This window comes from Panthera uncia, chromosome E1 (assembly GCF_023721935.1).
Source record: "Panthera uncia isolate 11264 chromosome E1, Puncia_PCG_1.0, whole genome shotgun sequence".
Taxonomy (NCBI): Eukaryota; Metazoa; Chordata; class Mammalia; order Carnivora; family Felidae; genus Panthera; species Panthera uncia.
In genome coordinates, this window is record NC_064814.1 from 39,728,494 (window position 1) to 39,743,868 (window position 15,375).

General features: G+C 42.2%; 2 protein-coding genes across 3 annotated transcripts in view; both read left to right on the plus strand.

Annotated features, from left to right (window-relative positions):
• The window catches only part of UTP6 (UTP6 small subunit processome component), a 56,178-nt gene extending 42,818 nt beyond the window's left edge, over nt 1-13,360 (plus strand). For both annotated transcript variants that reach the window (XM_049637880.1, XM_049637879.1), the window contains 6 exons: nt 4,161-4,340; nt 6,022-6,102; nt 6,203-6,312; nt 7,424-7,490; nt 10,168-10,240; nt 11,169-13,360. In XM_049637880.1, coding sequence (XP_049493837.1) covers nt 4,161-4,340; nt 6,022-6,102; nt 6,203-6,312; nt 7,424-7,490; nt 10,168-10,240; nt 11,169-11,326 — 669 coding nt within the window. In that variant the 3' untranslated portion in view covers nt 11,327-13,360. The remainder of the gene's footprint in view (nt 1-4,160; nt 4,341-6,021; nt 6,103-6,202; nt 6,313-7,423; nt 7,491-10,167; nt 10,241-11,168) is intronic.
• A 1,872-nt stretch (nt 13,361-15,232) lies between these two features.
• The window catches only part of COPRS (coordinator of PRMT5 and differentiation stimulator), a 5,866-nt gene continuing 5,723 nt past the window's right edge, over nt 15,233-15,375 (plus strand). Inside the window, exon 1 of the mRNA XM_049637915.1 lies at nt 15,233-15,372. Coding sequence (XP_049493872.1) covers nt 15,274-15,372 — 99 coding nt within the window. The 5' untranslated portion in view covers nt 15,233-15,273. The remainder of the gene's footprint in view (nt 15,373-15,375) is intronic.

Genomic DNA, 15,375 nt, shown 5'->3' on the forward strand with positions numbered 1-15,375 from the left:
CGACTTCGGCTCAGGTCATGATCTCGCGGTCCATGAGTTCGAGCCCCGCGTCCAGCTCTGTGCGGACAGCTCGGAGCCTGGAGCCTGTTTCAGATTCTGTGTCTCCCTCTCTCTGACCCTCCTCCGTTCATGCTCTGTCTCTCTCTGTCTTAAAAATAAATAAATGTTTAAAAAAAAAATTTATTAAAAAAAATACTTTTTAAATGTTTATTTATTTTGAGAGAGAGTGAGAGAGAATGTGGGGGCAGACATGGAGGAGGGGTAGAGAGAGGGATAGAGAGAACCTCAAGCAGGTTCCACGCTGTTAGCACAGAGCCTGACGGTGGGCTTGATCTCATGAATTGTGAGATCATGACCTGAGTCGAAATCAAGAGCCTGATGCTCAACCAACTGAGCCACCTAGGTGCCCCCAAAATACTTTCTATTTAGTTTTTATTTTTTATTTATTTATTTTTTAATTTACATCCAAGTTAGCATATGGTGCAATAATGATTTCAGGAGTAGAATCCAGTGATTGATTCATCCCCTATGTATGACACCCAGCGCTCATGCCAACAAGTGTCTTCCTCAGTGCCCCCTTTCCCATGTAGCCATCCTCCCACCCACAGCCCCTCCAGTAACCCTCAGTTTGTTCTTTGTATTTAAGCGTCTCTTAAGTTTTGTCCCCTTCCTGTTTTTATATTATTTTTCTTCTCTTCCCCCGTGTTCATCTGTTTTATATCTTAAATTCCACATATGGGTGAAGTCATATGATATGATATTTGTCTTTCTCTAATTTTGCTTTGCATAATACCCTCTAGTTCCATCCATGTTGTTGCAAATGGCAAGATTTCATTCTTTCTGATCACTGAGTAATACTCCATTGTGTGTGTGTGTGTGTGTGTGTGTGTCTGTGTGTATGTATATACATATATACAAACATACATACATACATACATACATACATACCTATGTACACACATACATTTCTTTATTCATCCATCGGTAGACATTTGGGCTCTTTCCATACTTTGGTTATTGTCGACAGTGCTGCTATAAACATTGGGGTGCGTGTGTCCCTTCGAAACAGCACATCTGTGTCCTTTGGATAAATACCTAGTAGTGCAGTTGCTGGGTCGTAGGGTAGTTCTATTTTTAATTTTTTGAAGAACCTCCTTACTGTTTTCCAGAGAGGCTGCACCAGTTTGCATTCCCACCAACAATGCAAAAGAGATCCTCTTTCTCCGCATCCTCGCCAACATCTGTTGTTGCCTAAGTTGTTAATGTGAGCCATTCTGACAGCTGTGAGGTGGTAGCTCATTATGGTTTTGATTTGTATTTTCCTGATGATGAGTAATGTTGAGCATTTTTTCGTGTGTCTTGGCCATCTGGATGTCTTTTGAAAAGTGTCTATTCATGTCTTTTGCCCATTTCTTCACTGGATTGTTTTTTGGGTGTTGAGTTTGATAAGTTCTTTATAGATTTTGGATACTGACTCTATCTGATATGTCATTTGCAAATATCTTCTCTCATTCCATTGGTTGCCTTTTAGTTTTGCTGATTGTTTCCTTCGCTGTGCAGAGAAGCTTTTTATCTTGATGAGGTCCCAGTAGTTCATTTTAGAAAATACTTTTTCTGTATAGCTAGGTAATGCATAAACTATATGCTAGCCTGCTGTGTTATACCATGAGTGAGGTACTGTTTTCCCATTATGACATCTGGGAAAAATCCCAGGCTTGGATGAGTTCAGCTGCTGCTGTTTGAGCTATTGAATGCTGGCAAGATAGTCACACCCTGTAAATTTAGAGGGGCCTTGGCAGCCCTGCTCTCTTTCCATTATTGCTATCTTGTCATTCACCACTCTGGCTATTTCAGACATCCTCTCCTTCCCAGATCTCTGATGCTACCCTTCCTGAGCTTACGACTTCATCACTCTGGTGACTTTGCCTTTAATGAGAGTTCCTCAGTACACTGCCTCTAAACTTAAAATGCTTAGCTGATTTCTGCATCCGTTGTTTTCCCAGATTATTCTCTGCAAAATGATCTTCTAAAATCGATGATCAAATTATTCTGTGGCTTCCCATGGTCTTTGGATAAAGCTTGTCAGTCTCCCTAATATGGCCTTGGCCTCACCTGCCAGTTCTCCAGTATACATTCCACTCCTCCAGCCATGTTGAACTTGGATTTCCTTTTGTATCCAAGCTCTCTCTTCAGTTCAGCCTCGTGTGCATGCCAGTTGGGAGAGCCTTCTCTCACAAATCCCTCTTCTTAATCCTTAGCATAAATGGTGTTTCCTGTCTTATCGCTGCCATAGATGGGTGCTTCTGCTTTTTACTCTTACAGCATATGATTCTTTTTCTGTCATGGCAGGTATCAAACTGTGCCTGTTAGAGGCTCTGGGGGTGGTAGAGAACATACCTGATTTCCTGATAATTGAATCTAGCATATATAGTGTACAATAAAAATGCTTGCCAAATGAGCAGATTACATGCTGCCTTTTATTTGCTCTTCCACGGTTTTAAAAATTGAATTGGTTTTAAGTTTCTTCCCCCCTGTTAAAATAGTTAAAATAAGCATTTTGAACACATATGATTTCCTTCTGTTTACTTGCTTGTTCAGTAATTTTTTTTTAAGTTTATTTATTTATTTTGAGAGAGACAAAGACAGCATGAGTGAGGGAGGGGCTGAGAGAGAGGGAGAGAGAATCCCAAGCAGGCTCCTCGCTGTCAGCACAGAGCCCAATGTGGGCTCGAACCCACTTAACCGCGAGATCACAACCTGAGCCGAAACAGAGTTGGACACTCACACCCCTGAGCCACCCAGGTGCCCCATATTTGTTAAAGTAACATTTCCAAGTTTAAGACAGGAGTACTTCCATGACTGTTGTTACATAGTGTCAAATATATTTCAGAAAAATTGTATTAGTTTATTGTGTGTCCAACTCCATTTGAATGAATAAGCTGAGCCACTCAGGCACCCCTCACAAATACTGGTTTTGTCTACTGATTTTTATATTCTATTTTCGTGGGTGTGGGGTTTATTATAGTGAACTATATTATTAAAAGTTTTACTTTTTTTTTAAATGTTTAAAAAAAAATTTATTTATATGTAATCTCTACACCCACTGTGGAGCTTGAACTGACAATCCCAAGACTGAGTTGTAAGCTCCACTGACTAAGCCAACCAGGTGCCCCTAAAAACTTAACTTTCTTTTTTTTTTTTTTTTTTAAATTTTTTTTTTTTTAACGTTTTTTATTTATTTTTGGGACAGAGAGAGACAGAGCATGAACGGGGGAGGGGCAGAGAGAGAGGGAGACACAGAATCGGAAACAGGCTCCAGGCTCCGAGCCATCAGCCCAGAGCCTGACGCGGGGCTCGAACTCACGGACCGCGAGATCGTGACCTGGCTGAAGTCGGACGCTTAACCGACTGCGCCACCCAGGCGCCCCTAAAAACTTAACTTTCAATCTAAGTTATTTAGGCCCTCTACTTTCAACATCGTCTCTGTTTTTTGGTAGCCATTAGGAATAAGAGCAGGCAATGAAAGGAATTTCAGATTGTTCACCTTATGCCCCTTTGGCAGTAATGGTAAAAGGCTTAGTGGAAATGCTGTGGAAATTATCACCTTCAGTGAGATGTAGCTTTGGGGCCCCTGGGTGGCTCAGTCGGTTATGAGCCATGATCTCATGGTTTGTGAGTTCAAACCCCAAGTTGGGCTCTGCACTTACAGCACGGAGCCTGCTTGGGATTCTCTGTCTCTCTCTCTGTCTCTCTCTCTGTCTCTCTCTCTGTCTCTCTGTCTTTCTCTCTTTCTCTCTCTCTCTCTTTCCCCTCTGCCCCTCCGTAGCTCATGCTGTATTTCTCTCTTTCTCTCAAAATAAATAAGCTTAAATTATGTTTAAAAAAAAAAATGAGGGGCTCCTGGGTGGCTCAGTCGGTTAAGCATCCGACTTCGGCTCAGGTCATGATCTCGCAGTATGTGAGTTCGGGCCCCACATCGGGCTCTGTGCTGACTGCTCAGAGCCTGGAGCCTGTTTCAGATTCTGTGTCTCCCTCTCTCTCTGACCCTCCCCCGTTCATGCTCTGTCTCTCTCTGTCTCAAAAATAAATAAACGTTAAAAAAAAAAAATGAGATGTAGCTTTCTGCAGTTAATTTTCCAGTAATCCTTTGTCTTCTCTAGATTGAGTTGTTGCTGCATCACAACTTCTTGAAGGAAGCTCTGGAGGTGGCAGTAGCCGGGACTGAATCGTTCAGAGACTCTGTAACGATGTGGCAGATGAAGCTGCAGGTGCTGATTGACTCCGAGAGCCCCGACGTAGCTGTGCTTTTTGAAGAAGCTTTTGCACACCTGAAAGCCCAGGTCTGTGAACTGGGTCCCTTGTACTTCCTCCTGTCTGGGAAACCTTTTGAGACTCGAGAGGCAGAGATCCTTTGCAGTGTTGCGTACCTGACAACGGCTGGCTCCAGAGTGCATTTGTGCCCGGGGGTCAGGGGTCAGGCGTGGAAGGATTTACTTTGATTTACTAGCCTATTTCTAATTCACTATTTGAAAAATGGCTAAATCATATGAACGTTTTCTGTTTTGATATCTTACAAGTGAGAAATACTAATAGAGAATTATTTTCACTTGCTTCCAAAGATGAACTTAAGCCTGATTTTTATTTTTTTATTTATTTTTAAGCCTAATTAAAAAAAAATTTTTTTTTAAATCTTTATTTTTGAGAGAGACAGAGACAGAGACAGAAACAGCGTGAGCGAGGGGAGGAACACAGAGAGAGACACAGAATCCGAAGCAGGCTCCAGTCTCCGAGCTGTCCGCACAGAGCCTGACGCGGGGCTTGAACTCACCTCAAGATCATGAGCAGAGCCAAAGTTGGATGCTTAACCACCTGAGCCATCCAGACGCCCTTAAGCCTGATCTTTAAACACACACTTTTTTTTAACGTTTATTCATTTTTGAGAAAGAACGTGCGCACGGGAGGGGCAGAGAGAAGTGGGGAGACAGTATCCGAAGCAGGCCCTGCACTGAAAGCAGAGAGCCCAATGCAGGGCTCAAACTCATGAAACCTGAGCCGAAGTTGGATGCTTAACTGACTGAGCCACCCAGGTGCCCCTAAACACACATATATTCCTAAACCTTAAAGCTTTGCAGTGAATCTTTTTTTGTTTGTTTTTAAAGATTTTATTTTTAAGTCATCTCTACACCCAACATGGGGCTCCAACTTAAAACCCTGATATCAAGAGTTGCACGCTCCACTGACTGAGCCAGCCAGGTCCTTTTATATTAACAGGCCCTTTTGCACTTGTGTGGCTTAGTTGGTTAAGCAGCCAACTTCAGCTCAGGTCATGATCTCACGGTTTGTGAGTTCGAGCCCCATGTTGGGCTCTCTGCTGACAACTCAGAGTCTGGAGACTGCTTCATATTTTGTGCCTCTGTCTCTGCCCCCTCCCTCATTTATGCTCTCTCTGTCTCAAAAATAAATAAATGTTAAAAAAATTTGAAAAACAAATATATTAGCAGGCCCTTTTATGTTAGTAGGAGAAAAGTGTTCTGGAAGTAAAAGTGGGAAAGTAAAAGTGGGAAAAATTCTTAATTATTTTACTGCTCATTGGTGTGTGTTTCTGAGACATGAATGAAGATGAGATCGTTGAGCCTGGATTGGGTAGTACTTGTGTGGTGGGTCCCCAGACAGCAGAGATGTGACCTGGGTAGCTGTGGGTCTGACCAGCTATGGACTCTTCATTGCTTAGTTCAGAGATGCCTGAGGATAGCTGTAGGCAGTGCTGTCCGACAGAAGGGAGCCAGCTCTGATAGGAGAGCGCTGCTTTGGGGCTCTTGGTCACAAGTCTGTGTGTGCTCTGGCCTGCCATTCCTACTGGGCACTGAGTATTTATTTGGTCACAGCGAGGACAGACTGGGAGTACATCCATATTTTACATATTGGTTATCTTAGCAGGACCCTGTCTCTGTAGTGACTAGTTTTCAGAGCACAATGCTAGGCCATCATTTTCTAACTTTTTGTTTTTCTTTTTGTGACCAGATTTGTCTACCATTGTGGATTTCTTGGGCAGAGTGGAGCGAAGGTGCCAAAAGCCAAGAAGACACTGAAGCCATTTTTAAGGTCTAGGCCCCATGTTGTGAGTCTTGTGGTGGGCAGAGAAAATATGCTTTGATATTTATAAATTTCCTCATGCAGTTTCTTTTTTTTTTTTTTTTTGTAGAAAGCTCTCTCAGCTGTCAAAGGTGCCGACTCCGTCACTCTGAAGGATAAGTACCTGGACTGGGCTTACCGAAGCGGTGGCTACAAAAAGGCCAGAGCTGTGTTTAAAAGGTCCTCTTAGGGGCGCTTGGCTGGCTTAGTCAGTAGAACGTGTGACTCTTGATCTCGGGGTTGTGAGTTTGAGCCCCATGTTAAAAAAATAACACTCATATTCTTTCATTGCTGTTATTCGTCTCTCCACCCCATACTCAGCCCCTCACACCCAGATTGTGTGTGTATGGCAAATAGTATCTGAGGAAGTAATCCAAGAGACTTTCAAAAAGTCTTTCTTTTTTTTTTTTTTTTTTTTAAATGGTTATTTAGTTTTGAGAGAGACAGGGACAGAGCATGAGCAGGGGAGAGGCAGAGAGAGAAGGAGACACAGAATCCGAAGCAGGCTTCAGGCTCTGAGGAGTCAGCACAGAGCCCGACATGGGGCTTGAACTCGTGAACCGTGAGATCATGACCTGAGCCAAAGTCAGACGCTTAACCAACTGAGCTACCCAGGTGCCCCAAGTCTTTCTTTTTTTGAACAATAAAAGCAGTTCATGCCTATTGTGGAAAATTAAAAAAAAAAGGGTGATAACTAATAACTCATTGTAATCCCATCATCAAGAGAAAAAACACATGGTTAGTATATTCTTTAAAGATTTTGTTTTCACTTATTTGAGATTATACTATAATTACATTTTGTTGGTGAACATTGCACTGGCCTTTTCAGTAACAATTCTGCATGAACATCTTTTATTGAACATCGTTATGTATATACTGCTCTGTCGATGCACCATAATTTATTTGGCTTTAGTGAACATTTCTGTACAAATATTATTTGCCCATGTTGCAAGTTATTTCCTTAGAATATATTGTTAGAAGTGGAATTATCGGTCATCTTCAGAAAAGACTTGAGATGTGGCAGAGGGAACTTTAAACTGTAAAAGTGTGGAAGGAGACAACAGGAAAAACTGGATAGGAAGGAGTTTGGTGGGGGTGAGGGGTAAGTTATTGGACACTGAAGGTGTTGTTGAGTGACTGGTGGTCAAGTCCAGGCCTTGCCCTGCGTCGTGGCCAGGTCTTTATTAAACCATGTGTTGTGGAGGCGCAGGCATATGTATTTATTAGATTCATGGGATGTAAGAGGCTTTGTGTCTTTGTGGAAGGTAACAGTTTTCTCCCTTTATTTTAGTTTGCAGGAAAGCCGTCCATTTTCAGTTGATTTTTTCAGGAAAATAATCCAGTTTGAAAAGGAGCAAGTAAGTGTGCTGTCAGTGTGTTCCTTGTCTGGGCAAATGAATTAATGGTTACCAATCTCTGGCAGCATTTCATCATTTAAAAAGCTCTTCTTATGTATATGGTGTACATTTCTGGTCTCTTCATCTAACCATTTTTTCAGAGAGATGGCTAAGGAATGGTAATCAAGCAAAGAAGACAAAGTACATGTCTGGAAAGTGGAAAGCTCAGCTGTTACCTCATACAGGAAACTCTCCCTGCCAGATTGGGAGGTGCTGCTTCCTCCCACCCGAGCATCCCGTTTGTCTCTTGTATTGGGTTATGAGGTAGAGAGTAGGCACTCAGCAACTGTTGCTGGTGGGTTTTTTTTAAGTTTTATTTATTTATTTTTTTGAGAGAGAAAGAGCATGTGCATGTGTGAGCGAGGGAGGGACAGAGAGGGAGAGAGAAAATCCTAAGTAGGTTCTATGCTGCTAGTGCGGAGCCAGATGCGGGGCTTGAACCCATGAACCATGAGATAATGACCTTAAGCCAAAACCAAGAGTCAGATGCTCAACCAACTGAGCCATGCAGGTGCCCCTGCTTCAGGTGGTTTTAACTGAACTTGTAAGTAAGGAAAATTACAAGAAAGTCTCAGTTTAAAAAATAATATAGGAAGGGGTGCCTGGGTAGATCAGTTGGTTAAGCAGCCAACTTCAGCTCAGGTCATGATCTCGCGGTCTGTGAGTTTGAGCCCTGCATCAGGCTCTGTGCTGATAGCTCGGAGCCTGAGCCAGCTTCTGATTCTGTGTCTCCCTCTCTCTCTGCTCCTCCCCTGCTTGTGCTCTATCTCTTTCTGTCTCTCAAAAATAAATAAATGTTAAAAAAAATTAAAATAATATAGGAAAATCCAAATGTGTCTGTAATTCTGTCACAGTAATGCAGCCGACCATATTTATTTTAATTTTGATTGTTTAATTTTTTTGTTTACACATATACACATAAGATTTTTTTTTCATACAAGAATTATTTCTGACATACGTGCCATGTGGAGGTTCTTTCTTCTTCTTTTTCTTTTTTTTTTTTTAATTTTTTTTTTTTAACGTTTATTTATTTTTGAGACAGAGAGAGACAGAGCATGAACGGGGGAGGGTCAGAGAGAGGGAGACACAGAATCGGAAACAGGCTTCAGGCTCCGAGCTGTCAGCATAGAGCCCGACGCGGGGCTCGAACTCACGGACCGCGAGATCGTGACCTCAGCCGAAGTCGGCTGCTCAACCGACTGAGCCACCCAGGCGCCCCTTCTTTTTCTTTTTTAAATATTATTTTGTAAACACGTTTCCTGTGTTTTCACATGGTTATCATTTTTAATGGTTGCAGTATTATCCTTAAACCTGTAGTTTTCTTAACCAGTCCATTACATACAGGTTGTTTCCAGATTTTTGATAATGAAAATAAGAGTGATGTAAGCATTTTGTTTATACAGCTTTTTTTCCCCTTTGTTCTTTTGAATAATAATTCAGGTTCTTGAGATAAATTTCTGGGACTGGAGATAATAGTTCTTTTATGGCTCTTTGTATATTGCAAGATGGTCCTCCCAAAGAAGTACATTTTTTTAATTTGTTTCTTTAATTTTTTTTATGTTTTTATTTTATTTTTGAGAGAGAGAGAGAGTGCAAGTGGGGAGGAGCAAAGAGAGCATAATAATAACCAGGCTTCAGATTAATAACATAATAGTTATGTGTCTTGGGCAATTCTAAACCTTGGCATCCTCTTCCATAAAGGAGGTCATGATACTGGTTTCAGAGACGTGCAGGTTACAAGACCAAAAGGGGGTACCACCAAGAAGGGACTTTGCATTGTCCTTTGCCCGTTACGAGCCTTTAACAAAGAGTGATTCTGTTTTTCATGCATGTGTATGACATGAAGTTAAGTTGATTTTTTATAAACGGATACAGTCTTAGGTGAAGAGAAAGGTTTTTTTAGTTATTTTGAGCGGGGGAGGGGCAGAGAGAAAGGCAGAGGGAGAGAGAATCCCAAGAACCTGCACTGTCAGTGCAGAGCCTGATGTGGGGCTCAGACTCAAGAACTGTGAGATCATGAGCCAAAATCAAGAGATAGACACTTAACTGACTGCACCACCCAGGTGCTCCTAGTCAGCATTTTAATTTAATACTTGTAGTTGCTCTAAGAGGTATTATTGTTTTATGGGTGGGGAAACTTAAAGTCAGAGGGTTTAAAAAACTTGCTGCAGGTGATATAATTAGTATTTATATAGGCTTTGCTTTCACATAATAAGTTTTAAGGTGGACATAGCTAATATGTGCCAGAGTCCAGATGCGCCAAAGAAAGAAATCCTTAGCTACAGGGAGTAAACCTTCCCAATTTACTTATTTAAATCCTCCTCTTCCCTCAGGTCATTCACATATATTTTCCTGTGAACCTGCCTGTGTTCCCCCAACTGAGAATTAATCAGGCTTTTTTCCATGCTATCATAGCAAAGTGCTTTTATCACTGTTTGACATTGACTTCACTCTGGTGTCTCCTGTATTTTGACTTTCCTCTGAATACGTTGAGAGCCAGGCTGTGTTCATCCTACATCATGAGCCTTCTCCCCTACAAATACCTAATGGGTGGTAGCTGTTTAACAATGTGATTGAAATGAATTTGTGACATTCTGAATTAGGCTTTTGAGGCAAGATTGTCTGATTATTTTGTTAGGAATCCTGCAAGATGGTGAACTTGAGAGAATATTATGAGAGGGCTTTGAGAGAGTTCGGATCTGTAGATTCTGGTAAGTAAACTTCAGTTATAGACATGTCTGTTTGCATGTGTGGTCTGTAACCCATCAGTGTGGTTAGAACAGTGTTTAACTCTTTGTGGGTCATGGCCCTTTTTGAGAATAAAGGTGGTATCCTGTTACTGCCCGCTCCCTCCCTTTGTGCTTAAATACTTACAGACATAATTTGGCTTATAATTTCAAGTTCACAAGATTAAGAGTCTGTGGGTCTTCTTTTAAGAACTCTGGATTAGAGAAAGATTTGCTGGGTTTGATACTCTTAAAAAATGTGGTATTTGTAAAGGAAAGGTTAATGTAGGTTAGAATAAGAGTGGGAGTGATAGCAAAGGTGGAGCGGGATACTAATTGACATTAGTTGTCACTGGCTCTTGCCACATCGTCCTCATTGAGGACCCATAAAACGTATTTCTGGCTGTAGGTATGTCATATAAACCCGTTTACTTATGAAGTCAAAAATATTATATAGTGCTTAAATTTAGAGTAAAAAAATACGTTAGCTTTTACAAGGTTTTTAGCAGACTTTCTCCTGGTGAGGTGAATAAAAATGGCATTTTTCATAACCTAAGCAAGTTTTATTAAGCATTATAAGAAGGTTATAATGAATTCGTTGAAACTCACTTTCACCTTGAAAGAGACTCAGCAAAATCCTCCCGCTAAAATATTTAGTATTTTTGGTTTATGAAATACGTGGATTGTCTTGATTTGAAATGAAGGTTTTCACTTAAAAAAAAGTTTTGATACTTCTCAGTGTAAAGAAGCTGAGAGAGGCATTGTTTCACGTAGGGCTCTAGGGAGATAATAGCAACAAGTTCAGCTTCTTAGAAATCTTATATTGAATCAGTATTAAATAGTTTATATAATAAAGCCTTATCAATGATCTAGTTATATGTTTACAGTAATAACATACTGTTTCCCTTTAAAGATCTTTGGATGGATTACATCAAAGAAGAACTGAACCACCCCCTTGGTAGACCTGAGAACTGCGGGCAGATATATTGGCGAGCCATGAAAATGTTGCAGGGAGAGTCAGCAGAAGCATTTGTAGCTAAACACGCTATGCATCAAGCCGGCCATTTGTGACAAGAGGAAGAACGTAGCCCGCTTTGGGAAATAGCATTGTAAGCCCTCTTGGCCAGATTTGTATTAGCAGTTCATCTGCAGTTTGTTGAGAGATAGCAGACAAGATGGCTGTCTGATTTTGGGACATGCTTTTTTAGTTTTGTTAGCGTGTTAATTTTTAATTCCAGAAAAGAGAATTGCTATTTAGTGGTAAGAAGCTACTTGTTAAGGTCTGACCTACTACTGTACGGTCCTAAATGTTTCTCAAAATATATGGAAATCATACAACTGAGTTTTTCTTGTTACCCTTGGTCAAGAATGAGTAGCTCTAAACTGTACCTAGGGGCCAGTATAATGGAGGAGAAAGTACAGTTCCATTTGTTTGTTCTCTCCTTATTAAAAAAGTATACATGGGGCCCCTGGGCGGCTCAGTTGGTTAAGCGTCCAGCTTCGGCTCAGGTCATGGTCTCAGGGTTTGGGAGTTCGAGCCCCGCATTGGGCTCTGTGGTAACAGGGTGGAGCCTGCTTGGGATGCTCTTTCTCTCTCTCTCTGCCCCTCCCCTGAGAGCATGTGCACACCTTCCCTCTCAAAAAATAAACATTAAAAAAAATATTTTAAAGTATACATGGTGTACATTTGTTGTAGGAAATATAGAGGGAGCAGAGTAATGTGGAGAAGAAATTAAAGCATCCTATAACCTCATCATCTGGAGTTAAACTCTGATTTCCTTTATGACATTGGATTTATACTGTTAGATCACTTATTCATTCACTCATTAAGTGCCCAGTATTAGCAGAAAAGAAGGGAAGCTTTTGGGATAGAGGTAGGGTTTGGCGGGACAGCTGGACATCCTGAGAGAGCTTGTTGAAGCAGCAGAAGAGGATGCTGGGTATTGGGGGGAAAAGTCCTTTAAGAGGATAAAGACTTTACAAAAGTGGCTTCTGTCTGGACTAATCTTCAGAGAAGTGTCTACAGTGGGGAGGTCCAGCAACAAAAGGAGGATGTGGGTAGGGTGTAGATGAGGGCAGTAGAGAAGGCCTTCAGAAGCCAGAGTGGAGGATGGCTTGGAGCAGAGAGGGCATTCTGGGAGTAGGGTAGGTAACTGTTTGAATTTTACATCCTTTAACTTAACATTGTGGTCACTGGGAGAAGCATTCAGGTCACCGGGAGAAGTGTAGTTTTCCTTAGCAGTATGTTTCACTTATGTTATTTTTCTATGTCATTAAATAGCCTTAAAAACATGTAATGAATTTATAACATTCCATTGTATGGATGAGCCATGACTTATTTTACTAATGCCTTGTGGTTGGATCTTGTATATCTGATTTTTTCCTTATAAATGCTGTTGATGATTCTTATAAATCTTTGTTCACATCCCTGGTTATTTCTTTAGGAGTGTGATATTTGCTGGTAGAATTACTGGATTAAAGGGTGTAATTTAAAAAAAAAAAAAAATTTTTTTTTTTAACGTTTATTTATTTTTGAGACAGAGACAGAGCATGAACGGGGGAGGGTCAGAGAGAGAGGGAGACACAGAATCTGAAACAGGCTCCAGGCTCTGAGCTGTCAGCACAGAGCCCGACGCGGGGCTTGAACTCACAGACCGTGAGATCATGACCTGAGCCGGAGTCGGCTGCTTAACCGACTGAGCCACCCAGGCGTCCCAAAAGGGTATACCTGTTTTAAAGATACCGATATGTACTGCCAGTTTGCAATGTATGAGAATACTTGCATGCAATGTAGGAAAAGGTCAATACTTTACCTGCGGTGGGTATTAATGAAGTTTAATGTGTTTTTCCTGGTTCTCTTGTTTTTTCACGTTGACTATTTTTTGAACTTTTTTCTTACTAATTTAAAAGAATTTTTAAAATATTAAGAATATTTTTAGTTTGTGTCTCCTTTGTTGCAAATAATTTGCCCCGAGCTTTTTTTTTTTTTTTTTTTGTGGTGTTTTTTGATACCCAGAAGATGTGTGTGTATGATACCTATTCCTCTTGCCTTAGACAACTCCTTTTCTTCCCCCCAACCAGTTAATTAAATTTTCTACAACACCATTTGTGGCTAGCCCTTTATCTCTACTGATTGTGGTACTACTTTTATTATATGTTGAGTTCCTAATGATATGAGAGTCTATTTTAGGGCATTTTTACTTTGAGATTTTGTACTCTAAATGTTGTTTGCTTGTCATTTGTTTTAAAATAAGAACAGTTTCCTCTTTGACCTTTTCATGGAGTCCTGGGAAGTTTAACATTCCCAATCCCGACATGGCATCTTTGTTTCAGGAGGGAGATAGATACATGCTTGTAAGAGATGAGAGTGAGGGTGGTTGACTCCTTAACGAAAGGCGATGAAGGTGGGTCACCTGGGATCATCCCAACACCTAGGTTTGGGGCTCGTTATGCAGGTTGTGAAGGTGCATCTGGCTAGTTCACCTAGACCTGCCATGTGTGGCAATTTACATCTAATGAAATTATTTTCTCATTTACGCTGGCCACATTTCGAGTTCTTGATAGCCACACGTTTACCATAGTGGACAGCACAGATAATAGAGCTTTTATTTCTGCCATTGAAAGTTCTATGGGAGAGTGGTGACCTGGATCCCATTAGATTTGGGGAAACTGACTCATGGATCAGAACAGCTCACACATTAGTTGGCCACATTCTTTTCCCTGCAGGAAGGTCTACATAGAGGAGAGAAAAAATACTGTGTATCAGCGGTTACCCTAATTTTTTTGTAGTAAAAACTTTTATTTAAATTTTTAAATTTGAGTGTGGTTGAGACAATGTCAACGTTATTTCATGTGTACAACAAGGATTCGACAACTCCTGCTGTGTGGCTGTGCTCACCACAGCGTGGCCACCATCTGTCACCATACAGGTCCACTACAATACCATTGACTGTATTTCCTGTACTGTATCTTTTATGCCCATGACTTACTCATTCCACTACTGGAAGCCTGTATCTGCCACTTCCGTTTACCCACTTTGCCTCTCCCCCCCACCCCCATAATGCTAGTTTTGTTCAAATGTCTTTTATGGTTTATAAACACATCCTTACAGGGAGATGAAGGAATAAGCTCCCTAATGTCCCGAAAGGTTGTCATAAAGTGGCCTAGTGAGCAGGGAATCCCAGCTTCTAGCTTTTCTATTTCATTCTTAAAATGAGTATCACACCTTGAGCACCGGTATGTTATTAAGAGTTTAGGCAGCGTGGGGAAAGGCAGGTAAGGGTTCCTCCCCAGCTCAGGCCCTGCCGATCTGCTACTGCCCTCAGCTTGTAGAGGGCCAGACTTTGAGCATTAAAAAATTGGAGCCCAGCCAGACTACAGTGACAGCACCAAATGTTTAGGGTTACTGTGACCGTCATACCGTGTCTGGACATCGTTTTCATCATCTGTCCTGGTTTCTAAGAACCGTCATTAACTTAACGTGGAGAATCACTGAGCTGCTGAGCTGTCTCATCCATTTGTGGGTGGGTTATAGCCCAGTTTCAGCCTGAGTTCTACGGAAACCTGTGACAAATGTGGTTGGGTCTAAATTGCATTCAAACTTTTGAGAGCTGAGCTTTGTAGACTATCAGGTAGACTCGGGTAACTGATTAGCCTAACCAGGGATTCGAGATTTGGGGGCTGAGGCACATCATCAGCGTGGTGGGGTAGGGATAACAGCTGGCATTTCAGACCCTGCTAGTCGCCAGCCCTGGGATGTGCACCGGCAGGAGCAGGAGCACGAGGAGCGAGAAGAATCAGAACCCGGGACCCTAGGAAGGGGGCTTGGCTGTCGGGCGCGCCCCGCCCCTCCCGTGCCGCCCCGCCCCTGGCTTCCTCGTGACCCGTGTCCCGCCCCGCTCGGCCGGGAGCACCCCCGGCTGATTGGCCCCTCCGCGGCGTATCCTCCGGCTGGCAGCCAGGCGGGCGCGTCACGTGGCCGAGCAGCGTCCAGGGCGCGGAGGCGCGGGCCGCCAGGCATGGACCGTCAGGCCGCCGGAGCCCGGGCGCTGGGGGCCGCCGAGCCGCCTCGGGGGCCGCCGCTGCCGAGCGCGCGGGAGGCGCCCCCCAGCCCGGGGGTG